Here is a 21,582-nt window from a genome sequence, read left to right as displayed (position 1 = left end):
TAGACGCATTGACTACACATTATTCAAATTGTTTCATTTAAATTATAAAACCTTAAATTTTAGCACAGCATAAAAAGAAATATATTATCTGTTACATAATGTTGCAAACATGTGGGTGTTTGGAAACTACAAAAATCTGTAAACCATGATTCAAGGATTGGGTTCAGACAGACTGGTCTGCCAAACTTTTTTGGGCAAGAAATTCACAAAGGATTTGTCTTCTGCTTTCTGTTTTCCTGTCCAGCTATAGCAAGCTAATTATTTGCAGCCAAATAATAAAACTATAACTATATTTTTAATGAAAACTACTCAATTTATGTTAATTTTATACCTCTGCCTACAAAATGATAAATAAATAACTACAGCCACTTTCAAAAATGTCCATGTATCTACAATTGATATAATATTTTTTTCTGGCATGACTGATAACGTCACTTGATGGTCAAACACAACATTGTCTCTTACCAGTACATGTAGATATTTGGAGATCATGTAGTGATGACCACCACATGACAAGACCAAAATCCCTTGTGACCATTACCACCCAACAACAAGGGAAACAGATAAATTGGTAAAAAACTCAAGTCTCCTACAGTATGTTAACTTAATGTTCTTTGCACTTAGTGAAAGTTTTGTAACCAAACTAAAGCTAATAACTTTAGTTTAATGTACTGATAGCAGGGCCTTCTCTTATAATACACTTCTTCATAATCCAATCTATGATCTTTCTTTACTGAATTTTCGGTGGCCTCTGTCCACCTTCATCAGAGTTGCAAAATTTTGTTATTGCTCGCCTTATAACCCCTGCGCTTGCTGAGAAGGGGAAGTTTTTGGGAGAGAGCAAAGTGGCAAAGTAACTGGAAACATGAAATATGCCACTTGTAGAGTACCACAGAATGGAACCAACATATAGAGGGTAGTAATGGTCACAGAAAAAAGAAATGACATCAATACAAATGAATATCACATGAAATCAATGATCCGACAACCATATACACTTACAGGCAGACATCTCTCAACTTGGGAACACTAAATTGTAAGTTATCATCGTGGCCACATTGAGACAAACATTTTATCTTCCAGAGGTGACCATCTCTCCTATGAGGACACTTTCTGTTGTAAAGAGTGTTTGCTTGTTTGCTTAATAATTTTGTTTAGTTTTAAAAGATCAGATGTCTGCTCAAAACATTTTTAGGTCCTCAGTAGCATATTGACCTTAAATGTTTGCTTTTCATATTCAATGCAACAAAAACTAAAAACTAATTACAGCAAGTTGTTAAGTTTTGGTTAACTAGTGGTGCAAATAAGACTGAGAGAAAAAACTAATTCAAATGTAATTCCATTCATGGTTGATTTGTTTTTTTTTCCTTTTCTAAGTTCACTATAAGTATGAAAGCAATACAGAACTAGGTGTTATTACCTAAATGGCTCAGTAACTTTATGTATATGTACAACATGGCAAATCTCCCTAATATATATCTAATGCCATTATCAAAATGATTATATCATTTTGTCTGGTATAAAGTTCTAAAATACTGTCTGTAAATTGTCTGAAATAGAAAAATAAACCTGTAAAGGTAATAAAATTACAAGTTAAGTATGCTGATTTCCTGGAAATCTGTATAATGCATGTTATTAATTTGAAGTTAATAAAAGCACAAGAGTCATTTGCATGATGAAATGCGTTTTCCACTACTTTCAACAATAAGATTACAGGCCTGAGTATGTTATGAAAGAATAGTCAACAAGATGCAGTCGAGTTGACTATTGCTCATAGAAAACAAGGGCAAGTAGTCTAATTGCTTTCGTAACACAAAAAGCCTACAATTATGTGTATTTTAACATCCAAACTTAAGAATAATCCTCAGTTTCAAGAGCAGTGCACACATGATTGTTGTCTATCAGCCAATGGAAAATGATGAGAGAATCAGAATAGAACACAGCTGAGTGGCTATTAATTAATATTAGTTATATAGCTGAAAACTAAAAATTGTTCCTTATACATTAAAATGAAAAACATACTAGATATATGAAGTGCCTAAGAGTATTTTCCACTTCCCAGGATGAAGTAGGTACTAGTCCACAGCAGAATTATCTATGTCCAGCGGTAAATGTGTCGGTAACCTTTTATACCCTTGGGTGTAGAGAGGCACTGTGAAAGTAAAGTGTCCTGGCCAAGAACACAACACAATGTCTCCAGCCAAGGCTTGAACCTGGTCTGCTCGATCTGCACTAACCAACACTTCTAGTAAAATAAATAACATTTGATATATACCTTTCGGTATGAGCACTCATCAATCTTTGACAGGAGCAAATGTGAAACATGATGCGGAGGTTCCTATACTCCTGGGATGACTTTGTGTTGTGGATGGACCAGCCAGAGGTGACCTTGGTGGGGTAAATTTTGATCGATAAATAGGCAAAGGATGTCTTTGTATTTCGCCAAGGAGCATGGGAGTGGCAGATAATGATGATGATGAAGATGAATCAGATGCTGAGGAGCTATGAGGATCTTCATGTAAGTGATTGTCATCATCAAAATTAAGGTGAACTGATTCGCATGGAATGTCAGATGAACAGTTTAGGGGTGAAACATCACAGAGACGTTTTGATGGACTAACACCTGGCTCAAAACCTTCTGATGGACCTGAAAAGTTGAAGTAAAGTATTCTTTACTCAAAAATTGCCCCACTTTACTTCTCAAACTCATTTAATAATTTGTTACATTTAAACAAAGAAAATCATGACCGTGATGGTGTTTGGATATCTGATCTTCATTAGCATATTAGATTTTCAGATTTTATTTAGAACTCCATTTTCTCCTTACATGTAGTTTTATTTTCAATCAAGAAAATGTATCAAACACTCAAGACAGTGTTTAACTACACTTCCAAACACCTTGATGTTCGTCAAAAATACTCTGCTGCCCGTTATGTTTTCAAGTCTCTTCTCGATGTTAAGAAAATGTGGTCAAACATCCATGGGCTTTTGTGTTTAACGTAATATATCAAACATGAAAGACAGTGTTTGACCACATTTCCAAACACCGAGAAGAGAGTTGAAATACGACGTGTAGCGGAGTATTTTTGACCAAACTTCAAGGTGTTTGGAAATGTGGTCAAACACTGTCTTGAGTGTTTGATATATCTTCTCAATCGAAACTAAAACTAAGGAGAAAATGGAGAATTAAAATCATAAAAATCTATGCTAATTAAGATCAGATATCCAAACACCATTACGGTCATGATTTCCTTTGTTTAAACTTGATGAATTATTAATGAGTTTGAGAAAAGTTACTTCACACTCAATACAACACTTCCTAATACAGACTTTTCAGCAACTTTTCTCCAAGCAAAGGCTTATAACTTTAGTAGGCACAGTCATATTAAACACCATGCAGTGTTAGTAGTTTATTACCAACTTTGACCAAATGACTCAACGTAAAAAGGTCAGAGAAGGCTTCAGGCAGAAACTCACATTTACATGCTATTAATTTATAACAATTATTATGGTAAATGGATTTACATCATCAGCTATCAGATCATCAAAATACACAAGCCAGAAAATTACATGGTATATAAATACACTGCACTCTACTTAAACAGGCTCTTAGCTAGAGGGGTTGTCTGGTGTCCTGTGGATGGCACTTTTTAAAGAAAATTGTCGAGTTTTATTTTTCATGTGTTGTCTTATTGTTCATTTGAGCAGGCCCTATAGCACATTTTGGACACCAGCTTTTCAAATAATTCGTGACTTAAAGCTCGTTCTTAAAACAGGGAGCTAGAAATTAAGGTACTGAAAGGAATTAGACTAGTAGCTAGAAGTTGCTTTTAATAATTTCTATTTTTTGTAAATTTATTTTTAAAACTAAAAGTGTGTACTTACATTTTCTTTTCACTGCTAAGGTACTTGGTCGAAAATAAACAGGACTAAGACTTCTCCGTCTGCCAAGAGAAGCACTGCCAAAATTACTCACCATGAAAATGGAGATAGGGGTGGGCAAATGCAAGTCCTCAAAATAACATGTTGTCTAAAGTAACTATGTATTTGTACTCCACTTACGTGAACGTTGTTCGAGTAGGACTGGGTACTGGACTAGGAGTAAGACTTCTGGCATTTCTAACCCCCTGAAAAACATTATTAAGAATAATAGTCAAACATCTTTAATATAGACACCAAAGGGCAGACCTAAGAGTCTGTATTATAGAGGAAGAGATTATATGAATAATTTCAGGTTCTGCTGGGTTTAAGTGAACTGCCCATAACTCAAAGGTGTCCATAATATAATCATAAATTGTCTGTAAGGAGAGGTTCAACTCAACAGCAAGAATCCCATATGAAAAGGATGTGGGTGCTCCTCAGAAATTTTGAAAAGGCACCAAGATCCTGTTTTGTGGGTATGGCTTCAAATTTTTCCACTCTAAGAGATACCAATTCTAAAACAACACATCAATACCCCAAAAGGATGTGCACTGAACACCCTAAGAGGTAACAAAATCACTTTTTTAACCCCTTAAAGGTACAATGAGCACCCCTGTCCATTTTATACATGGGGAGTCACCCCCAGGGGGGAGGGTGGAAGTTCAACTGTACTTTGAACAACATGTGCACATCACACAGTTTCCATCAAGTCAATCATTATAGAGAGCAATTTTAATCCCACCACAGTATACAAAGAGGATATTTCGTGATGGTGCAGAGAAAGAACAAATTTCATTTTCAAGTGGTAAAAACATGTTGAATAATAACATTTTATTTAACACAAGGAAAAATGCTATCTTCAAGCCACCTTGTAATTTGTTTTTCTGTTGTATAGACAAACTGACTGTTTGCACAAACTACTGTGAAAAAGCAGGAAATGATGTTGTTTAAATGTCCTTACTAGTGAGGATATGGAAAAATATAAGCCACTTGGGTCTCTAGACTACCGGTATGTTTGAAATACAACCCTAATTGTAAAAAGGTATATATACTGAAAACTGATGGCACATGGATATGTACAGAGCTCTGTGGTACAATGTAGCATCTAACTGGTTGTTGCGTTCGTAGAACGCAAGCCTTATTTTGGCCTGTGGCTTTTCAGAGTTGGTTTCCCTGTGCATGGTTATATGCAGAAAAATTCCACATTCCTGTAAGGACACCAAAATGACCACCCCACCTGATTTTTGCAGGGGCATGTCACGGCCAGTAAACTGGTACTGTTTAATACTAAGACGTGACTACACGTGATATAGACATGTGGCAAACACATGAGCAAGTAAGCAGGCCATGCAAGCTCGTCTTTGGGCTGGATCTTTCTTTGACTTCTTTCCATTCAGTCGTCGTGGGCTTTGCTATTTTGTACTCTCAGCATTGGATATTGGTGAATATAAACGCTTTGACAGTAACATTTAATATATTGAAATCTGAGGGACGAATTGTCCTGGTTTATTTTGTATGTTAATGAACACAACTTTGAATCGACTTGGCTTTGGAATGTTAAATGTGGGAAACCAGCTATATTTTGATTGCATTTGTTGATTAGTTCCAGTTGTGACAGATACATGTAAATCAGTCTCTATCCAGTCAAATATTGTTTGGAATCGGTGGAAAAAGATCCATAAGAGTGTGCCTGAACCAACGATCGAACGGCAAATTATGTAAATACTGTCTACTTTATTCGTCAGGGGAAATACTCGAATCAGTTGCAAAGAGTTTGTTTATGCTGACGATAAACGAGCACACGATTGCAAATGTTTGCTTATATTTGTGCTTCTAGCTTAGAATAATGTATATAAAATATACTTTTTCAAATTAACTTTTACATACGCTTAAACATTACCAGTTAATGTGAGAATATGGAGCACAAATTTTGAGTCTACAGAAACTGGTGCTGTCACGCAACGAATCAACAAATCATAGTTAGTACAGGGACCTCTTATACTGGCATGGACTTTGACACGATGATATATCTGTCTGTAAAACCTTGGTTGTCTATGAAAAATGTTGATTTTAGCAATAGACAGAGGTTGAATGTCAGCTAGTAAAACCATTTATTTAAGGTATATATATTAAAGTGACAGTGTCAAAAGCACTCTCATAATCTTTGATTACTACTAGTTAACTAAATATAAAAATAAATCAAACAGAACACCCTATCAGAGAAAAATGGATGTATAGTACATGTAAATTTGTGATTTCAAATTTGTACATGTAAATTTGTAGAACTCAATGTTAACTATCAGTGTAGAAATCTCAGATATGCCTATGGAGTGGTAGAAATATTAAGCATGCAAACAGAGATGTTTGTTAACTCAACTAGAGGTTACATGTAAGATAACTTCTTAAATCTAATTTTGTGTCTCTCCAAGGTTATAAAACAAACTTTTATTTCTCACCCTCTGATTATTTGTTGGTGATGATGACAAAGAAGACGGTGATGGGAATGCATGTCTGTGATCATCAAAAGAGTTCCGCCGTTCATGCATGTCTGAATCATGGTTTTTGTCGTGATCCTGAGAAATAAAAGACTTACATTTTCAGCACTGTTAAATATTAATTTATATCTCACACCTATAGAAAGAAAAGGAGGGAGGCAGCTGGTGGCTTGCCATTATTACCTTCCATACTTCCTGTAGCATGCAAAGTAAGGGGGCTCTTGCTCATAATTATTCAGTTGCTTACAGTACACTGTTAACTGGTTTAGATAACATGAAACAATAGGGAGTTGTGTCTTTTTGTCTGTATGGCCTGACTATCAGAGGTTGTCTCCAAGCACTTTTGTCAAGGTTGCCTGGGGTAAGAACTAGCTGCAACCACACACTATTCTGACAATAGTTAACAAAATTGAACAGGGCGAGCTCTAGAATGCTGAACAGGACAATACCAGAAAAACTTCAGCTATTCTGACATTACTGGTCAGGGATTGCTCTGATTCTAGTTTTCACAGTTGTTACAGAGTTTATAGTGCTTTGAAATAATGGTCTCCACAAAAGAACAGTATCTTTATCTCATCTACAGCTTTCAATTTATTATTAAAGATATGTTGGAATGCTAACAGTTTGTAGAGGATTGAAGAAATGAGTAGCATATAAGAAGACTATAAGCTATGCACTTGAGTCAATGAATTAAACAACTTACCATTAATGTCATGTTCTCGTGTATTCCAATTGTGAGAAAAAGTTCACTGAGAAAATGAGATGCAAACAGAAAATTCTTAAATAGCAACTAAAGTTGTCTAAAATGAACAATAAAAACCAGTCATGTACAAGCATTCCACCTACATATACATGTAACTGTGCAGTAAAAAAGTTAGGTCTACATTCGAGCCTAGTGTAATGACAGGAAGTTTTTCTACTCCCCCCTTGATGGGATGCAAGTCCATTGGAGGATATTCCCCAGCACTTAACTCACCAGTCTCCATTTATACACCCGGGTAGAGAGAGGTACCATGAAAGTACTTAAAAGTGTCTTTCACCTGGCCAGGACTTGAACCTACACAGCTTAATCTAGATTTCCAGTGCACTAACCATTAGGCCAAATTGTTTTTAGGCCAAATGCTTTTTCAAATGAAGACGTCAACAACTGGTTTGAAAACTGTAACAAGGATTTCTGCTTGCGTAGGCTCCTTGTGGCAGACATATTCAGATTTACAGCTGATCCAAAATTCACATGACTTTGCCTGCAAGTATCAGTGGCTAGTGCTGTACAAGATATTTTCCTTTTCATCATTCACCTTTCATTTTTCACAACTTTCTCAGGATATATAAAACAAAGACAAAGCAATTTGGATTTCTGAGAGGATTGTTAAAGATGATGATAAAGTACGATAAAAAAAAAAAATGAGAGGAAAAATGTGACTAAGCCAGTTTTAAAAACCTTTATTTTAAGAATAACGGCAAATGGTAAATTAGTTTCTCAGAGTACCATTACGATGCAATTTCCATGTATATATGTCTAGACATATACAGTCAAAAATAACTTTTATTTCATATGGAAATTATTTCAATTATTTTTGCACCAAGGTGGTCTAGCCTGTTTGAACCACTAAGCAATAAGTTTTACATAAAATAGCCATATTATGGAAAACTAAGAGCTGCTCAAAAACTGATAAAGTTAATTTTCAGCAATATCTGAAAGGCTATAAATTAGGGCACAATTTAGAGTCCAGATTATAAAAACTTGGAGCATCAACTCTGTATTAATTTGAAGTTTAATGTTCCTTAAATAACCAATTTCAGTATCTCACTGTTGTACGTCAATGATGTCCAAAATAATACGGCCGTGTATTTACCATCTGGTTCAAGTATTTTTAAAATATTTTCTTTAGAGCTATGTAACATGATACCTTAATACAAACACGAAAAGAATCCTGGAAGCATAATGAGACCACTTGTAAAGCTTTCAAAAGATATCTGATTCGTGACTAGACACTAAGCTAGCTTCTGGTATCTCGAAATCCTGTACCAGTTTAAAAATAGACGATCTTAATACTACAAGGCATTCAAGCCCAGCACTGTCTTAGGAAACTCAGGCATTTTCAACAAATTATCTAGAATTCCTCATAGGAACCTGCCCGTATACTAGTCTTCATTCTAAATTAATTGAAAATAAGAACCGGTCGGCATTTTCAACACTCACCTTTCTACTTGTCTTTCACGACTGGCATCGTCCATGCTTTCTTCCTAAAATCGTTGAATGATAAAGCAATGATTCTTTTAACGGCTTTCGATTTCACCATCTTAAAATCAAGTTAAGTTGTTACTGTGGTAATATAATACTTCAAAAGTTGTTATCGTCTGCTGGAGGCAATGTCAGGTTAGGAAAAACTCGGCATGAGAAAACATAACATTGAATAAACTTGTCGCAATAAACTAAGCTTGTATTTTTACAACAAAAACGAAAAGCAACACTATACCCTTTTGATCTGTGCTATTCTTGACGCAGGAGATCCCTGAGAAAGAAAAGCACAAATCGGCGATAAGAGATACAAAAGCAAGCCTAAAAGAAGTTATAAATTTGACATTTGCTCGCGGAATTTTTTACTCACAACATTCACAGCCATTTGACTTGTAGAGAAACGTCGCTGCCTTGCAGTCTGTAGTGGCTGAAATATGGGAATAGGATCGCTTACCACAGCAGCACTAACATTAGGCGCAGAATTCGATCTCCGTAACGTACTCGAAGGTAAATGGCCTAGTTCATCGGTTTCCATTGCATTAGCCGCCATATTGCTTTACGGCTCTCAAAGACAACATCTGCAAGCCCGCAAGGGATTGTTCCGGTCTAGCGCTTCCGCTCGGGCCAGACTTCCTGTGTTTGTGTGCGGGAGGGAAATGTATGCAGGCCATGAAGAGAGAGTGCTTATTCGGAACCGGACAAGTACTTTAATTATTAATTGCTCAAGTTACAAACCAGAAACTGGTTGTTTCAACCGTATTAGCTCGAATTCATGGGCTCGACTCTCTCTCTCAAAAAAAGAACAAACAAACAAACAAAACAAAAGAAAATAAATAAATAGTAAATAAGACGAACTGTGGAGCCGGTCGGTGGTTGCATGATTGTATGAACGAGTACTGGCAGATTTAATGCTGGGGGCAACCCTGCAATAGACCAGTAACCTATCCAGGGGAGTAGAAATACTCCTAGTCGCTTCATGCCACGCAAACAAGAGATAAGCATCGGCTTGGCTGGATAAAACAAAACGGCCGGGAGACGTTTGTTGGAGGGAAGTTGGTTTTTGTAGGTCTTGGAGTCACACTTATCTCGACTATAGGCAACAAACGTTTTATTGAAATTTACACCATAAGCTTGGGGCGTGAGAGAAATACTTCATACTGGCTTGGGTATTGTGGGTGTGTCACACATTCTGGGTTCTCACGCGTGTTTCTGGTCATTAAATTTCTACAAAGATCCACAAAGCGTCACAGTTGTCTTTCGATACGAGCTGATAAATAAGAGGTTATGGCATTTCTGTTGATAGCAGCTGTAAAAGATAACGAATCGAACGTAACTCGATTGACGTCTATTGTGAAAATAGATGAAGAGAGGGAAGCTGGCTTGTAGCCCAGCTTTTTCACACCTATTTTCAGGATACTGTAGTGTTATAAGCAACAACAAAAATCTTTATTTCCCCTTTAACTTTGTAAAAATATTTTTGTTAAAAGCCTGTTGTTGTTGTTGTTTGACTAGAGTATATTCCATTCATAACTGTAACTCGGAATTTGAAGGGAAAATATGAAAATGACTCCCTTGACTCTAGATCTGTAGACTACGAGTAGTCCCTCTTTCGCTTAGTCCGTCGTGCGTGACGCGAAAGAAAACCGCGAGAAAAAAATGGCCGCGCATCTTTTTTCTCGCGGTTTTCTTTCGCGTTACGCACGACGGACTAAGCAAAAGAGGGACTACTCGTAGCCTACGGGATATGATTTCCTCTCAGAATGAGAAATTGTCAGTTTTCAGTTCCTCGTCGTGGTCGGGTAAAATATAGCCACCTGAGATGTAGATCTCGACGTTTCGACTCCCGACTGCCTTTATTAAAGTATCAAGAAACAGAGCAACAGAACGACATCGACGAAATTTTGACCGGAAATGTGACGATCAAAATCCACCAATCACAACCGACCATCGCGGTTCATGAAAGAACTTATTACCCGAGTCGGGTCGTTCAAAGCACGATTAAGCTAATCCAGGATTAGCGTAAAGTTGTTTTTCAATTTTGTAACTTTTCAGTGAAGTTTCGTACTAAATGGTTTGAACCCAGGAGTATCAGTAGTTCGTATAGTGTGATCGTCCGGGTGAGGGTAGTTCTGAAAAGAACAACCTGAGCGGAAGTCATCTTCAGAGTCAAGTGAATAGTTTTTGTCAGTCGATGATGTTATAAGTCTGGTCCGTTGAACGTGATTGGTCAGTTAAGCCATGATGGTATTGGCTGAAAGACTCGTGTAAAGTTTGTCATCAGTCATTAGTGGGATTCGATCCGTCTATCGTTAGTGAAAGTTTGGTCCATCTATTGTTAGTCAAATTAAGTCGGTCTTTTGGAAGTCCGTTTGTCGGTTTCGTTTCCGTCATGGATAAGTCGTTTGTAAGGCGCCGGTAATTGTTGACATCTGCTAAGTGGCGTTTGTTCTAGGTTAGTGTACCAGCTTTCCAGAGTCAGTCGTTGAAAATAATTTGTACTGTAGGTTAAGCACTGAGCAGAGTCCCAGTCAATGTCGTGGTTTGTCAGTTGATGTACAGCAATGTGATTGTTGGCATCACCATTTCTCGTGGCTCGTTTGTGTTCAGTCAGTCTCGTGTTAAGGTTTCTGCCAGTCTCACCAATAAAGGAAGCCTGACAGTCGGAGCATTTGATCTTGTAAACTGCTCCCTGTTTGTTGTTAGGTTCGTCCCTATCTTTCACGTTGGTCAGTAAGTGTCGTAACGTAGTTGTAGGTTTGTGGGTTACACGGATGTTGTAGGGCTGTAGGATCCGTGAGATGGTCTCAGAAGTACCCTTAACGTAAGGTATAGTCACTGTAGTAACAGGCGTTGGGTTCCTGTTCGTTGCGTCAGCTTCAGTAGGTCGGTAAATGTTTCGTCTAATAAAGTCAGCGTTGTAGTTGTTTTTGTGAAAAACACGTTCAAGGTATCTGTTTTCGTCGCGGAAGCTGTCCGGTGTGTCACAAACTAGTTGCGCTCGTCTCGTCAACCGTGTCAAAAATTATTTTAAAACTTTGCCCAGCAGCAAGAAAGTACGGGCATCAATAAAAGATATCAGTGACAACATGTTAATTTAGCATTGATTTTTTGTCTATGAAAATACTGACAAACCTAACTATAAATTTTCTATAACAATAGCAGTGCACACTAAACAGAGGCTTTCAAAATTCTATTTTATACGTAACTAAAATATGCTTGAGAAGACTGTCCTTTGATAACCTTGGCCAGATCCTAAATTCTACTTTCTACTCTTCCTTAGTATTGACAAGGTCGTTTATTCTCATAACTTGCTCTAGAGAACTGTCATGGAATAGTAAGGAGAAATCAAACACCCATCGCTGGGGAGAGGCAGTTGATTGTAATAGTGCTAATGTAACCGATTGTTTTGATCTAAGTCCCTATTCATGCAAACTCTATTAACTTCTCATTAATGCATTCATGACCGATACTTGAGAGGTAACATATAATTGGACATAAAGCATTTCTGGCAAAGCGTCTCTACAACTACCAGCATAAAGGCTGCCTTTTGGTGGTGTGCCTTTTTGGTATATTATTCACTTAATTCTGAGAAACACAACAGGAAGAGACTACGCTGAATGTCAGCAGTCTTAGCGATGTGATCCTATCACAGGTCATACTAACCATAACTCTAGCAGTCTGCTGGTTCACACGATGTAGCGATTTTCTAACGATATAACACTTAAGCTTTTAGTTGTACTCTGCAGACTACCATGAATTCCCCTCATTTGTTGCACTTCCGTTCTCTGTGTTGTTCCCTCGTCTTTCGCTTGATTAATATCTACTGTTTGTTTCACTTCATCTCATCTAAGGCCTCCTGGCTCGTTCAATTCAGTGGTATTCTCCGCTTTCGATGCAGCGTCCTCTGTTCCACAATCACTGGGTCTATCCTGTACTGGCTGCTTCTCGCTGTTCGGCGAAGACTTTTCTTCGAAATGGGTTTCGTCTGGTGTTTTACTTGGATTGCCATTGCCTCCTTCATCCGATTCGGCGGCCGTCTCCTTTGAAATGTCTTGCTGACGCTGAAATTGGTCCTTTCCACTGCTGAGAGGGAGACCATCTGTTACAGGTTTCTCCTCTCTATCAACTTTGATTGGGTCTGCTGGTAATATCGTTTCCTGTCTGCTGGCATCTTCAGCCTGTGTTTCATCAGTGGCAGCCTTACCTTCTACCACGTCACCTCCACTGTCATCTTCATGAGGCGTTTGCTTGTCTAACTGAGAAGCAACATTTCGGTTTTCCGGAGTGTGTTCACTCAAATTCCCCTTTTGCGTGAAAGAACCAAAGCGGACTGTAACTCTCGAGCTTGAATTTGATGTCTGGCTAAACGAACTAACGAAGGAACTCGACTTTGAATCACCTTGACTTGCTTCCGCTGAGCCAAATGATAACCCAGAACCGGAAGATCTAGTCTGATTGAATGAAAACCCCGTACCAGTAGATAGTGTGGACGATCCAAATGAAAACGCTGAACCAGAAGATGGTGTAGAACCTACAAATGACAACAATGTCTCCATACCTTTCTTTTGGTCTTGTCTTGGCTGTGCTCCTGGTTTCAGACCACCACAAGCTGCACACTCAACTTTATCACTGTCGTTTCTCACCATGCAGATGTCACAGTCCCATGATCCTTCAGCTCCTTTAAACTTGGTGAAAAGATCTTCTTTCACGTCTTCTTGCGCTTGCTCCTTTTGAAGTGTCTTCACTGGTGTCTGGTCCTTCAACAGTTCTTGACATTCTTCAAACTTATCTTTGAATTGCTTTGCAATGTCTTCTGATTTAAACCTGACCGCAAGTTGTTCTGCTTTGCGTTCCTGCTCAGAAAAGTCTGCCAATGTGCTCCACACCCAGGATCTATCTGAACCTGCATTGGGCTGTAGTTTCATGTCAGTGGTTATCTGATGATTTGCACAAATTTTCAACACCTGATCTCGACGCATCAAGACTCTCATCTTTCCTGATTGTCTATTTCTCAATAACTTTATATCTCCAACTCCTCGTTCTTTCCACTGCTTGTCGTCTGTTACAAATCGATATAACTTGGCTCTGTGAGAAAACATGACTTCTTCATCTTCTTCGCCAGTTTTGACATCGATCTTGTCAGGGAGTGGGATAATTGGCTCAAAGTGGGGTCCATCATGGTCGTCTTCGGTCACTGATTCATCATGGTCTCCTGTAGCTTTTGAGGCAAACAGCGGGGAACCAGCACCTGCAAACCCAGGAGATGATTTGGATGCTTTCTGCCCAAATGGACTGCTGGTCAGGGACGTGGCAGCTACCGACTGGAACGACAAAGAAGAGATGCTGGAGGAACCAAAAAGAAACTTTTCTTCTGTGTTCGGTGAAGAATCTTTTGCGGGTTGCTCGTCAGGTGGGGATGCCTCGTCACTGGAAAAACAGAAATCGTAGAATGATCTGTTAGAACACTATTTTTTACTACCTTTTATCAGGAACAATGACCAGTCTTACCAAATAAGAAACTAGTTAATACACTTGAATGACAACTTTAACCACTGAAGGTAGTGTCAACTTGGCAGATACATTAATCTAATGAACTCCACCTCCAGTTCAACATGAAGCGTTTTATTGTAATAGTTTCTCCCAACTGAGATTTGCCCTATTTTAGAGTTTGCATATGTGGATTAGTGTGTCGAAAGTGAATGCAAATTGGGTTTTTTTCCGAATTAAGATGAGAGTTCAGAAGCAGTTATGAAAAGTTTCTAACCCACAATTTGGACACAACTGACCTTTCCTCAGTAAGCTTTGTTTCCTCTTTGTTGTTATCTTCGGCCTTTGCTTGGTCAGTAGTACTTTCAACATCCTGCACATTCTGAGCCTGTTCATCTTTCTCGTCCTCAACTTCTTTACGAGGCGTTTCCTCAACTGTTGGAGAAACACTTTCCTTGTTGTCCTCAGTCTGCTGTTCAGCCGCATGTTCTTCTTGCTGAAAGGAACCAAATCTTATCGGAATTCCTGACTTGGAATTCTGTGTTTCGCCCAATGAACCAAACGATGAAAACCTTGCATCACCTTGGCCCGTTCCAGCTGAACCAAATAAAAATCCTGCACCAGTGGATGATGTAGCTGATCCAAATGAAAACGCCGAACCAGAAGATGGTGCAGCAGATCCAGATAGAAACGTTTTTGTATCTTTCTTTTGGCCTTGACTTGGTTCTGCTCCTGGTTTCAGACCACCACAAGCTGCACACTCAACTGTATCACTGTCGTTTCTCACCATGCAGATGTCACACTCCCACGACCCTTCAGCTGCTTTGAACCTGGTGACAAGATCGTCTTTGACTTCTTCTTGCGCTTGCTCTTTTTGAACTGTCTTCACTGGTGTCTGGTCCTTCAACAGTTCTTGACATTCTTCAAACTTCTCTTTGAATTGCTTTGCAATGTCTTCTGATTTAAACCTGACCGCAAGTTGTTCTGCTTTGCGTTCCTGCTCAGAAAAGTCTGCCAATGTGCTCCACACCCAGGATCTATCTGAACCTGCATTAGGCTGTAGTTTCATGTCAGTGGTTATCTGATGATTTGCACAAATTTTCAACACCTGATCTCGACGCATCAAGACTCTCATCTTTCCTGATTGTCTATTTCTCAATAACTTTATGTCTCCAACTCCCCGTTCTTTCCACTGCTTGTCGTCTGCTACAAATCGATATAACTTGGCTCTGTGAGAAAACATGACTTCTTCATCTTCTTCGCCAGTTTTGACATCGATCTTGTCAGGGAGTGGGATAATTGGCTCAAAGTGCGGTCCATCAGGGTCTACCTCCGCTGTGCCATCCTCATCCTCGGTATTCTGAGCAGCAAACAGCTGCGCACCAGCACCAGTAAATCCCGGAGATTTCTGCTGGTATTTCTGGCCAAATGGACTGCTACCCAAAGACGATGCAGCTACTGAGTGGAAGGACAGTGAAGCCACACTAGGAGAACCAAACAGAAAGTTTGACTTGCTTGGCGTTGATATTTCCTCAGAAACATCGCCTGTCGGCTGGCTTTGTTGACTGTAAAAACAAAAGTAAATGTAAAATGTTTTAATGGCTGTTGTAAAACGTACAGTAAAAGAATAATTCTTGAAAGAAAAAATTACAAGTAAAACACGTCGCGGAAAAGGGAAAGGTACATGAGCCACAGGAATGGTTCTGGCTTTACTGCTGTGGTAATTGATTCGGACTCCGGAGGCTACAAAATTGGCGACGAAAAAGAACCAAAGGTAAACATTTTCCAAACATTAGATGGTATATTTGACTTGAGAATGCGCTTGAAATAGCGAGAATCGCAAATTGTACAATGTTCTGTGTCTTTATGTTAACATTATGTACCCTAGCAGACCACAACCCATCTATACATATCTATCTACCCACCTTGCAACTGGGTCTGATTCTCTGGAGTCGGTTCCAGAAGACGAGTCCTCAAATCCAAAAAAATTACTTGGCAATTCTAAGCGTTTAGCTCTCTCCTTTTGATCATCTGTAACTCCTCTTTCGAACACGAGTGAAATGTCATCTTCAAGTTTCATGGCAGTTTCCTGGTCAGTTTGTTTGACTTCTGGTTTTGCTGAAGATGTGATACTCTCCGCTCTAGATTTAAGAGATTGTAAAGCTTTGTCAAACGTATCCTTAAATTCAGTAGCGATCTCGCTTGTCTTAAACCTTGCGCCTAAAGTCTCTGCCACAGCTAATTCGTCCGAGAAATCTGCAAGTGTCGTCCACAACCAGGCTCTGTCAGAATTTGGAAAGGGTTTAAGCTCCATATCCACAGAAATCATGTGATTTGCGCAAAGTTTAAAGACATGCTCACGTCTCATTAAGACCCGGTATCCTCCAGAGCTTGGGTTGAGAAGTATCTTGATGTCACCGACACCTCTTTCCTTCCATTGTGATGTATCACTATCATATCTAAACAATTTGCAACGTTCACAAAACATAACTTCTTGGCCCTCTTCTCCTGTCCGGCATTCCACTTTTTCAGGAAGTGGTATCACTGGTTCAAAATGTGGCCCATCATCCTCTGCATGGTCAGGACTCTCTGGAGACAAAGGTGACGCAGGTGATATGGGTGATTTAGCTTTGCGAGAGGGAGACTCAGGAGAAACCTGTAGACTGAATGTAAACTTGGCTGGAGTATTTGTGCCAAAAGGAAGACTGGTGACAACATTCTCTTGGAGGAGTGGTGTTGAGTGCGTTTGTGGAGTCACTCCTTGCTTACTTGGAGAGGACGTCTTACTCGGAGACAGGTACATTTCATCATCTAGTTTATCTTCACTTGATTCTCCTCGTCCAATGTTAAAAAGCTGAGAACTGGCCAATCCCTTTACTCCGGGTGATTGGAAAATTGAGCCAGCGGAGGTCGAGTCCTTGTTGAAATCCTGTAATGTGTTCGACTCTACAGATTCAACACTTGTGGGCGTAATATTCGTATCTTCTCCTGCTGTTTTAGACGAAGGCCCAAGAGATCCAGCAACAGGCTTAGCAGAGTTGCATGCAATACATTTCGAGTCTTTTACATTGTTTTCAACGTAACACATCTCACAAGTCCAACCATCAGAAGAAGCAGCGAATGTACAAATAAATTCTTTATAAAGGGCGCACCCAGCTCCCCGTTGGTCATCAGTTGGTTCCACTTCAGAGGGCATTCCAGCCGAGAAGGTATCTTTAAGGTCCTCAAAAACGTCCCTAAACTTCCCTGCAATTTCTGCCGACTTCAATTTGATGGCTAGCTTCTCCGGTCTCGCTTCACCCTCAGCATAGTCAGCTGGAGTGTACCAAACCCAAGAGCGGTCTGATCCAACATTGGCTTTAAGCTGCATTCCAGAATTAATGTTGTGATTGGCACATAATTTTTTGATTTGCTCTCTTCTCATAAGAACTCTTCCTTGGCCAGATTTCGGATGACGCAAGAGCTTTACATCTCCAACACCTCTTTCTTTCCACTGACCAGAGTCAGCATCAAAACGGTACAGCTTGGCTCGCTCAGAGAACAACACCTCCAGACCTTCTTCACCTGTAACAACTTTGATCTCATCTGGAAGAGGAATGACTGGCTCAAAATGAAGCTTGTCTTCATCTTGGCTTTCGACGTCCTCACTTATTTCAGCAAAGAGCTGCGCACCAGCTCCTTGAAAAGGTTTAGCGCCATCCTTGTTCTTCGTCAGAGAAAATGCGTCACTTTCTTTTGGCTTTACAGATGAAAATGTAAGTTGACCAACGATTGAAGATTCACCAAACACATGACTGGCATTTCCACTTTCGCTTTTCTCTGGCTTACGGATATTCTCTTCAGAAGGGGACACTACAGGGCTTTGTTCATCCTCCTTTTTGCTCAACGTTGTCGATTCTTTTGCTACTCTACGGCAACCAAGACATCCAGGACATTCTTCTTGCTTTGTATAGTTCAAAAAATTGGAGGGAAGGAAAAGGCGTGAGGCTTTTTCACGATTGGCCATTGAGGCGCGAACTTCATAAACAATAAGACAGTCTTCATCTTGCTTTTTAGTAGCCTTTAGAGCACTCTTAGGTGTCAAAAAACGTCTACCAGTGAGATGAGGAGGAAGGTTAGCAGGTCCAGCATTCTCAGCAAGCGTGGAATGGATTGGAACAGGCTTCAGCGGGGTGGATAGTGGCTTCCCTTGACTTGGTGAAAACGGAGGCGGAGTTTGAGATGACTGTATGGGCGGCATTGGCGAGGAAGACTCAATGGAATCTTCATTTTCCTCGTCATCCTCTTCACCCTCAGTAGATGTATAACTTAAATTCTCGTCCGTGGAATCCTCTGATTCTTCAATAACTGCCTCATGGTCGAAGTCGTCACACTCTTCTACTATTACAGTGGAAATAGGCTTGGTTACCCTTTGAAGGGACGCCGCTTCGGCAGGTTCATACACAACGTAAGGTGTGAAGTTATAACCTCCAACCTGCAACTCCTGGTTTGCATAATCTTGCAGTTCTTTAGCAGCTGCAAGGCGTCGAAGTAGTTCGGTGCCAGAAAAATCTGAAAGTGTAAGTGGCTGGGAGAACATCTCGGATGTCTGCAGAGCACTCTGAATCTGGGATGTTTCAGACTTCGAGGAATGTTGTGCTGCTTGGTGCCACGGATTAACCCCTGCAGTCCAAGATGTGGCTCCACCCAGGGGTGCATAAGCGTCTAATGGACCAAACTGAAAGGTACCAGTAGGTTGCTGCCAAAACAATTTCTCTTCGGGCATTTCTTGCCTGTCAGTAGGTGTACCAAACGAAAACGAAGGCTGAGATTGATTCTGAATAACTCTGGCTTCCTGGGAAACATTTGGTGTCACTTGATTAACATCCGCAAACCTCTCAGACACCAAAGGATCGGTCTGAGTTCTGGATGTTGAATGGGGTGATAAATCAAGCTCAAAACTCGGAGAAGTGCCTGAGTTAAAAGAACCAAAGGACAAAGCAGCGCTTCCCTGCTCTGGTGTACTACCACCGAATAGAGATTTCTCAACAGTAGTGGCAGTGTTTTCAGAGACAGCTTTCTGTGGCATCTTCACTGATAGAAGTGATGATCCAGTCGAGCCTAAAGAACCAAAAGGGAACGATGTCGTGTTTGTCTTGCCAGCAATAGCAGGGACTCCAAAAGCTGCCAAAACGAAGGGTTGAGTTGTTGGAGGCTTCGAAGTTGGAAACAACTCGGGAGAGCCACCAACCACTTGTCTGGCTGTAACGGCGGCTTTCTCTGAAGTAGATGTATCATCAGGTGCTAATGGGTGAACACCAAATCTAAATGGAGAAGTACTTATGGTTCCTGCATCAGTCTTTCCAAATGTGAATGGTGAGCTATTTACTGTTTCTCCATCACTCTTAACAAATGTAAATGTGGAACTTTTCGTCATTCCTGTATCGCTCGTTGCAAATGTAAATGGTGCGCTCTTTACAGGTCCTAAATTGTTGCTTCCAAATGTAAATGGTGAGCTGTTCCTGGGTCCTGAATCACTTATTCCAAATTTCAACGGCGAGCTGTTAACAGATCCCGGATCACTCTGTCTAAACGTGAATGGGTTTCCTGATGACGCATTTCCTTTATATCCACCAAAGACAGTATTTGACGCACTGCTGGTCGTTGCTTGACTCAGTAAATGAAACTCAGTTTTAGGCGCCTCCAAAGTACTTGTAGTAACATCTGATAGCTTAGCAGCACCGCAAGCAACGCAGACGGTCGTACGTTCCTCGTTGGTAACCAGACAAACAGAACACGACCAAGACCCAAGTTTTGGAGCGAACTTTGCCATCAGGTCAGAACTCTTCTGGCTTGTGCCGACTGCTGTTGTTTCTAGTTCTTTAGAAGCACCTCTCTTCGCCATCTTTTGACACTGCTCAAACTTCTCTTTGAAGAGCAGGAAATCATCTTGGCTCTTGAACTTGACAGCCAATTGTTCCGGCTTCGACACCTCCTCTGAAAAGTCGGCAAAGGTATTCCAAATCCACGCATTAGCTGTGCCCTTCTTATCTGTTAGCTGCATATCATCTGTAATGAAGTGATTGGCACAAATCTTGTGGACAGCTTCACGTCTCATTAAGATCCGACTACGTCCCTTTTCTGAATTATACAAAATCTTCATGGTGCCAATCCCGCGTTCTTTCCAAGCGGAAACTTCTTTGTCGTAGCGATACAGTTTGGCTCTACTGCTAAACATTAATTCTTCATCTTCCTCGCCAGTTTGTACCTCAATTTGTTCAGGGAGGGCTATGAGCGGCTCAAAATGGATGTCTTCAGTATATGAAGTGGATGAGTCATGTCTCGTCCTACCGGGGGATGTTGGGGATGTTGGCATTGCTGTAAACTCTTCAACCTGTTCTGCTCGCTTTTCAGGGCTGTTGCTGGTGCTCAACCCAGCAAAGAAACTGGAATCGATTTTCAGTGGACCCTTGATGTTAGGAGCTGTAAGGGGTTTGACACCTTTTGACGACAACGACATCTGTCTTGTAGCCACTGGTGTGGATTCGAACATGGGTTTGTTCTGCTCGTTTTCACTATGGCCAGATGCTGCAGGGGCAGACAGATTAAGAGGCCCGTATTGAGATGCTTGCAACATGCTAATTTGTTTCTACAAGAGAACAACACATAACATGTTAATCCACTTAATAAGGTGTATATAATCGTCCATCAAATCACAGCCTTTAGGACCAGGATGCACCTGATATGTAATGGTATCAAGTGATCAATTAACTTGAAAACAATTCCTTAGCTACAGTGTAATCTGGGAATTCTTTCTTGGGTGAGGGCGCTTTTAAATGCGGAGTCTGCAAACCACAGGTATAAAGACATCATTTTACCGCTATTGATAGTTGGGGTCTTGTGACGTCTTTACGAATGGCTCAAGAAGAGCTGACCACAGAACTCTATATTTTGAATTAATATTGTCTCGCAACGACACTTTGCTTTATTTACAAGTTTTAGTCGCCAGCTCAAATAAATCCAACCTCCTTACATACTAATAGTCATATACTTGTTTTGACATTGGCCCTGAGAATTTCAGTGATGTTACATATAAAAATATATACGAGTTGACGACTTTCGAAATTCTCGTCCCCTGTGATGACTTGCTGTTAACATATCACCATTGTAAGGAGGAATGAGATGTTTATCAGTCTTTGCTATCTACAGACCTGCAAAACTTGAATTTGCTCGCACATGCTTGTCATAGCTTCGTCCCTGATGGCCATTTGCTCTTGGAGATAGCCATTGTTGAGTGTCACTTCACTCAGTTTGGCAATCAGATCCTTTGTGCTCGAGTCCTGTGGCTACAAAGCAAAGAAAGGAGAATGACCTCCTGGCTATCAATTTCTGCCTCGATTTGTATATTACATAATAGGTATGCTACACTGTGCAAAATTTCATGTACCTGGTCTTTAC

At 40.1% G+C, this 21,582-nt stretch overlaps 2 protein-coding genes across 2 annotated transcripts in view; both read right to left on the bottom strand.

Annotated features, from left to right (window-relative positions):
• Positions 1-261: 261 nt before the first annotated feature.
• On the bottom strand, positions 262-9,275 carry LOC145493177 (P2R1A-PPP2R2A-interacting phosphatase regulator 1-like). Its single transcript, XM_081472595.1, has 9 exons — positions 9,029-9,275; positions 8,897-8,932; positions 8,620-8,663; positions 7,120-7,165; positions 6,378-6,494; positions 4,063-4,127; positions 3,886-3,944; positions 2,276-2,647; positions 262-1,569 (listed from the first exon to the last, which is right to left on the bottom strand). Exons 1-8 carry the CDS (start codon positions 9,206-9,208, stop codon positions 2,295-2,297), a joined length of 900 nt encoding a protein of 299 aa, XP_081328721.1. The 5' UTR covers positions 9,209-9,275; the 3' UTR covers positions 262-1,569; positions 2,276-2,294.
• A 2,569-nt stretch (positions 9,276-11,844) lies between these two features.
• Positions 11,845-21,582, bottom strand: part of LOC145493142 (E3 SUMO-protein ligase RanBP2-like) — a 29,334-nt gene continuing 19,596 nt past the window's right edge. Inside the window, exons 28-31 of the mRNA XM_081472536.1 lie at positions 21,336-21,470; positions 16,071-20,773; positions 14,445-15,710; positions 11,845-14,085 (exon numbers count right to left, since the gene is read on the bottom strand). Of these exons, the coding sequence (XP_081328662.1) occupies positions 12,501-14,085; positions 14,445-15,710; positions 16,071-20,773; positions 21,336-21,470 (7,689 nt within the window). The 3' untranslated portion in view covers positions 11,845-12,500. The remainder of the gene's footprint in view (positions 14,086-14,444; positions 15,711-16,070; positions 20,774-21,335; positions 21,471-21,582) is intronic.

Source organism: Orbicella franksi, chromosome 7, assembly GCF_964199315.1.
Source record: "Orbicella franksi chromosome 7, jaOrbFran1.1, whole genome shotgun sequence".
NCBI classification, from domain to species: Eukaryota; Metazoa; Cnidaria; class Anthozoa; order Scleractinia; family Merulinidae; genus Orbicella; species Orbicella franksi.
The sequence above is the reverse complement of the archived record's forward strand: the minus strand, read 5'-3'. Positions and strand labels throughout refer to the sequence as shown.